Here is a 12,805-nt window from a genome sequence, read left to right as displayed (position 1 = left end):
TCTTTTTGATGCAGTGGTAAATAGGATTGTTTCCTTAATTTCCCTTTCTGATAATTTTTTAATAATGTATAGCAATGCAGCAGATTTTTGTATATTAATTTTATATCCTGAAACTTTACTGAATTCACTGATGAACTCTAATAGTTTTCTGGTAGTGTCTTTAGGATTTCCTATGTATAGTATCATGTCATCTACAAGTAGTGACAGTTTGATTTCTTCCTTTCCAATTTAGATTCTTTGTATTTAAAAGAATTGTCTTTTTACAAAGTCAGGAATTGCTGAGGTAAAACCATAGAGATATTGTGGATTTCCAGAAACATTACTCAGTCATGTCTAGCTCTTTGTGACCCTGTGGACTATACAGTCCATGGAATTCCCCAGGCCAGAATACTGGAGTGGGTAGCTATTCCCTCCTCCAGGGGATCTTCCCAACCCAGGGATTGAACCCAGGTCTCCCCACATTGCAAGCGGATTCTTTACCAGCTGAGCCACCAGGGAAGCCCAAGAATACTGCAGTGGATAGCCTATCCCTTCTCCAGGAAATCTTCCTGACCCAGGAATTGAACTGGGGTCTCCTGCATTGCAGGTGAATTCTTTACCAGCTGAGCTATCAGGGAAGCCCCTCCAGAAACATGGGAGAGACAGTTTCCTCATGTACTTTCATGCATCTAGAATCCTGCTGAGGTGAAGAAATAAGAGTTTCTTTTTTGTAGGTTACAGGTGAGCTGATTCTTTAGGGCAAAAGCTGGCGCTGCAGAGCAGCTCTAAAAGGCCCATCTGAATGTTCCTAGTTTATACTGAGACCCTACTTGCTAATCCATAGTCCTGGAAAGAAATCAGATTGAGTGTTAGAAATGGAATGGCTGCTAAGCTTATAGTCATAGTTTGTAATGTTGAATGATCTTCTGACATTTTGTCTGGATCCATGGCTCCAGTTGATGTGAGATTGAAACATCTCACAGTGGTCACTTCAGATTCCTCAGATCTCTAGGCCATTTTTGGGAACTTTTTACCAAATAAAGGGATCATGTAAAACAGGCTATTTTTTGTAAAGTCAGGTATTAAAGGACATAGATTCCTCACCAGAATATTATTTTGAACACTATTCTCTGCTCATTTTATTGTATATTATTTAAAAACATTTAAAAATAATTTAATAAGTATTTATTTTTGTCTGTGCTGGGCCTTTGTTGCTTTGTATGGGCTTTCTCTTATTTCTCTTGTTGAGGGCTGCTCTCTAATTGCAGTGTGCAGATGGTTTCTCTTATTGTGGAGATGGCTTCTCTTATTGCAGAACACAGGCTGTAGAGTGCTCAGGCCCAGTAATTGTGGTGCACAGGCTTAGTTGCCCTGCAGCATGTGGGATCTTCCCAGATGAGGGATCAAAGCTGTGTTCCCTGCATTGGCAGGCAGATGCTTAACCACTGAACCACCAGGGAAGTCCTCTGCTCATATTGGAATGAGGAAACTAAGATCAAAGTTCTTAAATGATTTTACATACAGTGTTAATGATTGATTCCAAGTCCCCTAATTTATAGTCCAAGTTCTCTAATTTCTTGCTTTAAGGCAGTTTCTCCACTCTCATCTAGTTAGGCTCACATTTATTTTGTTTGCTCCTAAGTCTAAACCTTCTCCTTTGCTTTTCGCTTCTCTTCTTTTCACAGCTATTTGTAAGGCCTCCCCAGACTTTATGGCTTTATTGACTATGCCAAAGCCTTTGACTATGTGGATCACAATAAACTGTGGAAAATTCTAAAAGAGGTGGGAATACCAGACCACCTGATCTGCCTCTTGAGAAATTTGTATGCAGGTCAGGAAGCAACAGTTAGAAATAGACATGAACAACAGACTGGTTCCAAATAGGAAAAGGACTACATCAAGGCTGTATATTGTCACCCTGTTTATTTAGCTTATATGCAGAGTACATCATGAGAAACGCTGGACTGGAATAAACACAAGCTGGAATCAAGATTGCTGGGGGAAATCTCAATAACCTCAGATATGCAGATGACACCCCCTTATGGCAGAAAGTGAAGAGGAACTAAAAAGCTTCTTGATGAAAGTGAAAGTGGAGAGTGAAAAAGTTGGCTTAAAGCTCAACATTCAGAAAACGAAGATCATGGCATCCAGTCCCATCACTTCATGGGAAATAGATGGGGAAGCAGTGGAAACAGTGTCAGACTTTATTTTTTTGGGCTCCAAAATCACTGCAGATGATGACTGCAGCCAAGACATTAAAAGACGCTTACTCCTTGGAAGGAAAGTTATGACCAACCTTGATAGCATATTCAAAAGCAGAGACATTACTTTGCCAACAAAGTTTCGTCTAGTCAAGGCTATGGTTTTTCCTGTGGTCATGTATGGATGTGAGAGTTGGACTGTGAAGAAGGCTGAGCACCAAAGAATTGATGCTTTTGAACTGTGGTGTTGGAGAAGACTCTTGAGAGTCCCTTGGACTGCAAGGAGATCCAACCAGTCCATTCTGAAGGAGATCAGCCCTGGGATTTCTTTGGAAGGAATGATGCTAAAGCTGAAACTCCAGTACTTTGGCCACCTCATGCGAAGAGTTGACTCATTGGAAAAGCCTCTGATGCTGGGAGGGATTGGGGGCAAGAGGAGAAGGTGACGACAGAGGATGAGATGGCTGGATGGCATCATTGACTCGATGGACATGAGTCTGAGTGAACTCTGGGAGTTGGTGCTGGACAGGGAGGCCTGGTGTGCTGCGATTCATGTGATCGCAAAGAGTCAGACACGACTGAGTGACTGATCTGATCTGATCTGATCTGAAGTCTAAACCTACATCCTTTACACTCTGGGCAGACCCAAGTTCATTGAGAAACAGTGTGGGGGATTTTGTTTCTACATCCTACTCCTCCCTTTGCTGTCTTTGTGAGCAGGACTTCTGCCACATTGAGGAGATAAAGGATGAACATGGGTCCCTAGAGCCCTGCTGTCAGGGGTTATCCTGCTTATCCTGATACCATGCATGACCCCAAGAAAGTGTGACCCATTTTGCTATATTTTAAGTATGAATTTGTATCAACATGGGAATCCAATTCTCTGTCTCCCTCTCTTATTTCAGACCCTTCGCCTGAGTAACTCGGACATGGGGAAGACCACCACAGGCCAGATAGTCAACCTGCTGTCCAACGATGTGAACAGGTTTGACAGGGTAAGTGCCCAAGGGATCCTCTTTCATTTCTCACTGGGTTCAGCTTTTTGGGATGCCAAGTGCCAGGGTTTGGTGTCAGCCAGTGTTCTGTTGAGAACTTAAGATAAGGGTTGTTATCCAGCTCTCATCTCTTCTGTGTGAAACTTACATGTAAAAATATGTATTGTCCTGTGGATTAGACTAATACTAGATAGGCAGTAGTGTCCTTTCCTAGCTCAGTTAGCATCCCTAAAGGTCCTCCTGGTGTAGCCCTTCTTGGCACATGCTGTCAGTGTTGCTGAACCGTCTTCCTCCTCCTCTGGATGATGAAGGCTTGGTGGGCAGGGATTGTTATTTACCCAGTAGCCTATTCAGTGCTGCAGCACAGGGAGCCTGTGAGGAATATTCCAAGTAAGTCGCCTCCAGCCAGACTCAACTTCCTCTCAGCTGTCCGCCCCACACTCTTTTTTTTTTTTTTACACTTACCTTATGCTATGCAGTACTTGTTTCCACTGTTTCCCCATCTCTTTGCCATGAAGTAATGGGACCGGATGCCATGATCTATCTTAGTTTTCTGAATGTTGAGTTTTAAGCCAACTTTTTCACTATCTTCTTTCACTTTCATCAAGAGGCTCTTTAGTTCTTTTTCACTTTCTCCTTAAGTATGGTATCATCTGCATATCTGAGGTTATTGATATTTCTCCCAGCAATCTTGATTCAAGTGTGTGTTTCATCAGCATTTCTCATGATATACTCTGCGTATATTTTTGGGCTCCAAAATCACTGCAGATGGTGACTGTAGCCATGAAACTAAAAGATGCTTGCTCCTTGAAAGAAAACTAGACAGCATATTAAAAAGCAGAGACATTACTTTGCCAACAAAGGTCCGTCTAGTCAAAGCTATGGTTTTCCCAGTAGTCATGTATTGACATGAGAGTTGGACTATAAAGAAAGTTGAGCACTGAAGAATTGATGCTTTTGAACTGTGGTGATTGAGAAGACTTTTGAGAGTCCCTTGGACTGCAAGGAGATCCAACCAGTCCATCCTACAGGAAATCAGTCCTGAATATTCATTGGAAGGGCTGATGCTGAAATTCTAATACTTTGGCCACCTGACGGGAAGAACTGACTCATTTGAAAAGACCATGATGCTGGGAAAGATTGAAGGTGGGAGGAGAAGGGGACAACAAAGGATGAGATGGTTGGATGGCATCACTGACTCAATGGACATGAGTGTGAGAAAACTCCAGGAGTGACGATGGACAGCGAGGCCTGGCATGCTTCAGTGCATAGGGTCGTAAAGAGTCGGACATGACTGAGAGAATGAACTGAACTGAATGCAGTACTAGGATGCAATCTTAAAAACATCAGAATGATCTTCTTTCATTTCCAAGGCAAACCATTCAGTATCACAGTAATCCAAGTCTATGCCCTGACCAGTAATGTTGAAGAAGATGAAGCTGAACGGTTCTATGAAGACCTACAAAACCTTCTAGAACTAACACCCCCAAAAGATATCCTCTTCATTATAGGGGACTGGAATGCAAGAGTAAGAAGTCAAGAGCTACCTGGAGTAACAGGGAAATTTGGCTTTGGAGTACAAAATGAAGCAAGGCAAAGGCTAACAGAGTTTTGCCAAGAGAACACACTGCTCATAGCAAACACCCTCTTCCAACAACACAAGAGAAGACTCTACACATGGACATCACCAGATGATCAATACCGAAATCAGATTGATCATATTCTATGCAGCCAAAGATGGAGAAGCTCTATAAAGTTAGGAAAAACAAGACCGGGAGCCGACTGTGGCTCAGATCATGAACTCCTTATTGCCAAATTCGACTTAAATTGAAGAAAGTAGGGAAAACCACTAGACCATTCATGTATGACCTAAATCAAATCCCTTATGATTATACAGTGGAAGTGACAAATAGATTCAAAGGATTAGATCTGATAAACAAGTGCCTGAAGAACTGTGTACAGAGGTTCGTGACATTGTACAGGAGGCAGTGAAGACCATCTGTAAGAAAAAGAAATGCAAAAAGGCAGAATGGTTGTCTGACGAGGCCTTACAAATATCTGAGAAAAGAAGAGGAGCTAAAGGCAAAGGAGAAAAGGAAAGATATACCCATTTGAATGCAGAGTTCCAAAGAATAGCAAGGAGAAATAAGAAAGCCTTCCTCAGTGATCACTGCAAAGAAATAGAGGAAAACAATATAGACTGGGAAAGATTATAGATCTCTTCAAGAAAATTAGAGCTACCAAGGGAACATTTCAGCAAAGATGGGCTCAATAAAGTACAGAAATGGTATAGACCTAACAAAAGCAGAAGATATTAAGAAGAGATGACAGGAATACACAAAAGAGCTATACAAAAAAGATCTTCATGACCCAGATAGCCACGATGGTGTGATCACTCACCTAGAGCCAGACATCCTGGAATGTGAAGCCAAGTGGAGCTTATGAAGAATCACTACAAACAAAGTAGCAGAGGTGATGGAATTCCAGTTGAGCTATTTCAAATCCTAAAAGATGATGCTGTGAAAGTGCTGCACTCAATATGCCAGCAAATCTGGAAAACTCAGCAGTGACCACAGGACTGAAAAAAGTCAGTTTTCATTCCAATCTCAAAGAAAGGCAAGGCCAAGGAATATTCCAACTAATGCACAATTGCATTCATCTCACACCCTAGCAAAGTAATGCTCAAAATTCACCAAGCCAGGCTTCAACAGTATGTGAACCATGAATTTCCAGATGTTCAGCTGGTTTTAGAAAAGGCAGACAAACCAGAGATCAAATTGCCAACATCTACTGGATCATCGATAAAGCAAGAGAGTTCCAGAAAAACATCTATTTCTGCTTTATTGACTATGCCAAAGCCTTTGACTGTGTGGATGACAACAAACTGTGGAAAATTCTTAAAGATATAGGAATACCAGACCACCTGACCTGCCTTCTGAGAACCTGTATGCAGGTCATATAGCAACAGTTAGAACTGGACATGGAACAACAGATTGGTTCCACACCAATCCTTTGGCCACATGATGTGAAGAGTTGATTCACTGGAAAAGACCCTGATACTGGAAAAGATCGAGGGCAAGAGGAGTAGGGGACAAGAGAGAATGAGATGGTTGGATGGCATCACTTACTCAATGGACATGAGTTTGAGCAAGCTCCTAGAGATAGTGAAGGACAGGGAAGCCTGGTGTGCTGCAGTCCATGGGGTCACAAAGAGTCGGACATGACTAAGTGATGAGCAACAACAACTTCTCTTTCAGTTATTCATTCATCAGATATGAAGTCAGGTACCTCTTCAGTTTCAGGGGTGAATAAGGCTTAATTTCTACCCTGGAGAAGCCCAAGCCCATCAGGGAGGTAAATACACAAGTCATTACTGGAGGGAGTGGTAGGTACCATGATGTAGACTTTCCTGGGGTTGCAGGGAGCCTCACGGAAAAAGGCGTCTGAATTTGAAGACACAAAGAGAGGTTAGGGATGCCCTGAGCTCATCTTCATTCTTGACAAAATCATCATTTTCCTTCCAGTGTGCCTGTCTGCTTCTCCCTGAACATCCCTAAACCCAGCCTTGTGCTGCCCCAGAACAGTATCATCTGGGGAGTATGCTTCAATTTCTGCTTCAGCAGGTTTAAAACCCACTGAGATAATTTCTATTTAGGTTCCTGTCTCTTCCTGACCTGCTCCTTGAGAAACCTGTATGCAGGTCAGGAAGTAACAGTTAGAACTGGACATGGAACAGCAGACTGGTTCCAAGTAGGAAAAGGAGTATGTCAAGGCTGTATATTGTCACCCTGCTTATTTAACTTATATGCAGAGTACATCATGAGAAATGCTGGGCTGGAAGAAGCACAAGCTGGAATCAAGATTGCTGGGAGAAATATCAATAACCTCAGATATGCAGATGACACCACCCATATGGCAGAAAGTGAAGAGGAACTCAAAAGCCTCTTGATGAAAGTGAAAGAGGAGAGTGAAGAGGTTGGCTTAAAGCTCAAGATTCAGAAAACGAAGATCGTGGCATCCGGTCCCATCACTTCATGGGAAATAGATGGAGGAACAGTGGAAACAGTGGCTGGCTTTACTTTTTGGGGCTCCAAAATCACTGCAGATGGTGATTGCAGCCATGAAATTAAAAGACGCTTACTCCTTGGAAGGAAAGTTATGACCAACTAGACAGCATTTCTCTACTCTATTAAAAAGTAGAGACATTACTTTGTCAACAAAGGTCTGTCAAGTCAAGGCTATGGTTTTTCCAGTAGTCATGTATGGATGTGAGAGTTGGACTATAAAGAAAGCTGAGCACCAAAGAATTGATGTTTTTGAACTGTGGTGTTGGAGAAGACTCTTGAGAGTCCCTTGGACTGCAAGGAGATCCAACCAGTCCATTCTAAAGGAGATCAGTCCTGGGTGTTCTTTGGAAGGACTGATGTTGAAGTTGAAACTCTAATACTTTGACCACTTGATATGAAGAGCTGACTTATTAAAAAAGACCGTGATGCGGGGAAAGATTGAGGGCAGGAGGAGAAGGGGACAACAGAGGATGAGATGGCTGGATGGCATCACCGACTCAATGGACATGAGTTTGGGTAGGCTTCGGGAGTTGGTGATGGACAGGGAGGCCTGGCGTGCTGCGGTTTGTGGTGTGGCAAAGAGTTAGTTGGACATGACTGAGCGACTGAATTGAACTTAACCCTTCCTTCAGAGCAGATTGTTTCTAAATTGTGTGCTTATGGTTTTACTTTTATACAGTTCTAAGAAGACTTTGTCTTTTTCTTTTAAGGTAACGATGTTCTTGCATTTCCTGTGGACTGGGCCACTTATGGCTATCACAGTGATTATCCTGCTCTGGATGGAAATAGGAATATCATGTCTTGCTGGGATGGCACTCCTTATTATTTTGACGCTTTTGCAAAGCTTCTCTGGGAAGTTGTTTTTATCACTCCGGTAAGAGAAATACTGGTTTAAAAAAAATAGATGATATATACTTGGTGGATCCATAGTCTACTCTACGCTTTTGTTAAAAAGCAAACAAAAAACTTCTCTGATCTCTTTTTTTGCATGTGTTGCAGACCCTTCAGGCTTAGCTAGTGGAGGCTCCATCCTTAAACCAAAAACTGATCTTGAAGGGGGAAAGGTGAAGCCATTTCCTGATTCTTCCTGGAATTGTACTTGAATAAGTAGTGTCTGTAAGCAGAATTTACCTAAGTCCAAGTTATTTAAACATAATTAAATAGTAATCATCCTATAGACCCAATTCCAGCTGCATATATTTTTGCTATGCTTGTGTTAGGATCATTTTCAGTTATTTAAGTTCATGTCTTGTTTTTAATTCACTGTTGCTTTAAGTTATCAGAAGTCCAAGGGCATAAAGATATAAATTTATAAAGCCCCACAGTACCAGCAGCTTATATGATAAAAGAGTGATGAAGGGTCTAATGGTGATGAGTTAGACTTGAAGCATATATCAGGGGATTGGAGGTGTGTTGTTGTTCAGATTGTCAGGTGATGGAGACGTACTGTTTGAAGCACATTGAGCTCTTTTCCTTTCTTTTTTTGGTGACTTTATGCATGTTATTTTTCTCTACTTGGAATTTCATTTCTTATATTTACCACAGAAAGATGTTCCTTATCCTTTGAGGTCCTGTTCTAGTGCTACCAGATCTCTGAAGCTTTTCTTGCTCTCCTTTCCCAGTGGAATTAACAGCCCCATCTTTTCTGCTCCCTAGCACTTTAATCGTATTTTATTATGGCACAAACATTGTCTTTCTGTTAGATTTGGATATCTTTTGCCTTGGGCAGGTGGTTTGTACCTGACTTACTTCAGGTCTTCCTTAGCCAATACTGCAAGTTCTCCAAGTTGTTTGTTGAACTGGGCTGAATAGTTGACTTCCTAATTGAAGTCTTCCTCTGTTTTTACTTTGAGTAGAACCTGCCTGTGTTGTCAGCTTAGGAGAGCTGTAGGAAATCATTTGATCCCTGGTCTCTGGCTGTGCTCCTGCTGCTGTCATAAGGAAATTTTTGCTGTGATCACTAGGGCTCGTCTCTCATATTTGTTCCCTTAGGAGTAAGACTGCAGCTCTCACAGATGACAGGCTCAGGACCATGAATGAAGTTATAATTGGCATCAGAACAATAAAAATGTATGCTTGGGAAAAGTCATTTGCAGAGCTTATTACCAGATTGAGAAGGTAATTTTCTGTATATGTCAAACCACAGTTTGTACTTTTTTATTTCCTGTTTTTACTGAATGGTTTAAAAGCATTACTGCTCTTTTATTTACTATCCTTCTAAAGGAAAAATATATATGCTTCTTTCTTATATAGAAATGAAATTTCACATATTAATACCCCAAATCCCAAGGAAGCAATGATCCTAAGATGTTAGTATTTGAGTTGATGATGTTTAAATTAAAACTACAATTTATGTTAATATAGAACAAATGGGAAGATTGTAGAGATTGGGTATATTTGTATTGGGCCAAGCTTTATGAATCAGTAATTTTTATTCCAAACAGAGCCATGAAAATACCATTCCTTTTGGATTTGCTTTAGGTTTATAGAAATTTTGTCCATCTTTCATTTAAATATCTGATGAGTGTTTATACTCCAGCACAAGCTATTCATAATTCTCTGGCTGAACCCTGTTACCTCTCACCTTTGCATCTTTGTGAGGGCCCCTCCCTCTGCTGAGAATACACTCTCTCATCTTCCTTCTTCTCTGGCTTCTACCAACCCTGATTGACTCCCTCTCATCTTCTCAGGGTCCATGTATGTGTGAATTGCCCTGACTTTACTGCTCTGGGTTATACATCTCTGCTCTGTGCTCCCATGGGGGCCATGCTGGCTGCCTCTGTTTAATGTCTTGGTGGACATGTGAAATCTTAGTTCCCTAACTAGGATCAAATCCATGTCCACTGCATTAGAAGCACAGTCTTAACCACTGGGCCACCCATCTTCTTTTCTAAGTTCATGAACTCCTGGAAGGGACAAGTTCTCTCTTTCTGTCATCCTTAAGACACCCTGCACAGGACTTGTGATTATGAATGCTTGTTGAATGAATGTTCAAACTCAAGTATTATTGACCCAAAATGTTTAAAAGTGTGACATTAAGCCTCCATTTAGTTGGGAGAGTGAAGCAGTGATGAAATGTGTGGTCTTTGGGTCGGGGCATAGCCCCAAGTGTGCTCTGTATAGTGTCTCCATGATGTGAGGGATGGTTTATCTTAATCTGTGTCCACCCCCTAGAAAGGGGCCACTCACACAGGGCACTTGAAATCATAGCTTGGATGTTGATGCTTCTTTTAAAATCTATTTCCTTCTATCTTTTACAGGAAGGAAATTTCCAAGATTCTGAGAAGTTCCTACCTTGATGGAATGAATTTGATATTCTTTGACACTGCAAGCAAAGTCATTCTTTTCGTCACCTTTACCACCTATGTGCTTCTTGGCAACATGATCACAGTTAGCCAAGTGTTTTTGGCCATAACACTGTACCAAGTTGTGCAGTTTACAGGCATCCTCTTCTTCCCCATAGCCATCGAGAACGTAGCAGAAACAGTCGCCAGTGTCCGAAGAATCAAGGTTTGGTGACAGAAAACTTTTTAAAGTTTTAGGCAGATTTTAGGTAAAATGGTTCCTTTTATTTGGTGTCACGGGTTAATGCTTTTGGGCATAGCTGGTAGTTGTTCCAAAATGTCATACATACTCCCCGCTCTTCTTTGGTAGAATCCATTACAAATAATGTAAGATCACTGCTCATTTATGAGCAGCAGTAGCAGTGGCACAGGGTTCTTGATGTACAAGTGATGGCTGCAGGGCAACTAAAATGTCTAAAAGCAAAAGAAGTAAACGGATTGCATCTCCTGTGTTAACTTTAATGACTAGCAACTGTGTTCAGTCCTGGGGTGAATTGGATTCCTCTCTGAGTCTGGAGGGAAAGAACTTGCTGAGAGGTCCTGCTCCTTGGACAGGAAGAGTGGCCTCAGATTCACTTAATTCACTCTGTTTAAAAATGGTTTCTTTCCTCCACAAATGGTTTGCTTGTTGATTTCTGAACATGCCTTTTGGATCTGACTTGTCCTCTTCACCCTTACTCTTTAATCCAACTCTAGGTGGCTTCTTCCTTTCAGATTTGTGATTTCCACCATACTCACTGTCTCCGTTTTTCCTGTCTCTGTATTGCCAAGGGCAAATAATTTACATCACCAAAATAAGAGCCTGGCATACAGTAGGCTCTAAAGTACTTGCATGTTTATGAGTAAGTCGTAAATGAAGGTAAACTGGCTCTGTGAGTCAGCCTGGGCATAACTTTGAGTGTCTGGGCTTTATAAAATATTTAATTTCTTTTGTCCTTCTCCTCAGTGATGTACAGCCAGTAATAGATCTATAGTGAAGTTAGATAGGTTTGGGTGCGATTTTATTTTATTTTTGGGTCTTATCATAAAAGTTGAGTTTTTTTATGATGAAGTTTCTATGTACTAAAAAAAAAGATTACTCACAAAGCAGAACAGTCGTACAGGGTTAGTTCTGGTCCCCTGAGTTTTATCATTCTTTCTGACAGGGGCTTCTAGCAACACTGTTAAGGGATGGTCCATTCAGTTCATCCATCTTTTTTTCCCCTTAGCTTTCACATCTTGAAAGAAAACAGGAATATCCCTGGACTATAGTCACATTGTCAACGACAGGGTAATGTGTCCAGATGGAGGCTTCATACATGTGCTGTACTGCTGTGATTTTGTTACAGCGCTGTGATTTTGACACAGTCACTATCTTTGATCGCTGTTGCCAGGGCTCACTGTGTGGTCTGGGCACATGCAAAGTCTTACAGGTTTTCTCATTTAATCCTGACAGCAATTGAATGAGATTAGCATGTGTCCCTGCTTTACAATTAAGGAATCAGGTTTCTGTATCAGGTGAAACAACTTACCCATCCTCAAATAGCCTGTAAATGACATTCTAGGATTCTACCCAAAGCCTGGTTTCTTAGCCATTGTTACATTATTGTCTTCTTAGTACCTTCTGCCAAGTGGAGTAACTCCTTAAGTGTGATTTACATCAAGTAGTCTCACTCTGAAGATATGCAAAGGTTCCCTGCTTCCCGAAAAATTAAAAATTTTAACTGTTAGCTCCACTGGCCATTCTGTTTGTTTCCCAGCACTCTGACAATGAGGAGGGAGGGAGGTGGTGAGGTTGTCTCTGTGACTGCCACAATCACCCCCACTTTGGGGTCTTGGCTCACTCTGTTGGGCCCCCTGGGTCGCCTTCTCTTCTCTCGTTGATTTAAGCAAATACTGCTGAGCCTCCAGCAGCCCCATGAGCCTCTACCAGCACTTTTGTTTATGCTGATCCAGGGCTTCCATTTATGTGCACAGCCAGTCCTGCGCCACCCAGCATCATGTCGGGTGGGCTGATGTTGACACCCTGGTAGTGTTCCAAGCCCCATGACAGCTGACTGTGTCTGGTAGACTGTATCTGATTCCTTAGTGTAGTGCCCAGACCATACTGGACATATCATGGGCATCAAATACATACTGGATTGTCTGAAACAACAGTTACAGGAAATGGCTGGGAACCTACAGAGGCCCAGGGTGGCTCAACCTGCACTAGAAGCTGGAGAAATGCAGAGGGAGGGAGC

General features: G+C 41.8%; 1 protein-coding gene across 1 annotated transcript in view; it reads left to right on the top strand.

Annotated features, from left to right (window-relative positions):
• The window catches only part of LOC102395698 (ATP-binding cassette sub-family C member 4-like), a 312,677-nt gene that overhangs the window by 66,013 nt on the left and 233,859 nt on the right, over nt 1–12,805 (top strand). The window contains exons 5-8 of the mRNA XM_045162476.1: nt 3,086–3,175; nt 7,953–8,116; nt 9,235–9,360; nt 10,503–10,752. Coding sequence (XP_045018411.1) covers nt 3,086–3,175; nt 7,953–8,116; nt 9,235–9,360; nt 10,503–10,752 — 630 coding nt within the window. The remainder of the gene's footprint in view (nt 1–3,085; nt 3,176–7,952; nt 8,117–9,234; nt 9,361–10,502; nt 10,753–12,805) is intronic.

This window comes from Bubalus bubalis, chromosome 13 (assembly GCF_019923935.1).
Source record: "Bubalus bubalis isolate 160015118507 breed Murrah chromosome 13, NDDB_SH_1, whole genome shotgun sequence".
Taxonomy (NCBI): Eukaryota; Metazoa; Chordata; class Mammalia; order Artiodactyla; family Bovidae; genus Bubalus; species Bubalus bubalis.
Note: the sequence above shows the minus strand (reverse complement) of the source record. Positions and strands in the feature narration are given on the sequence as shown.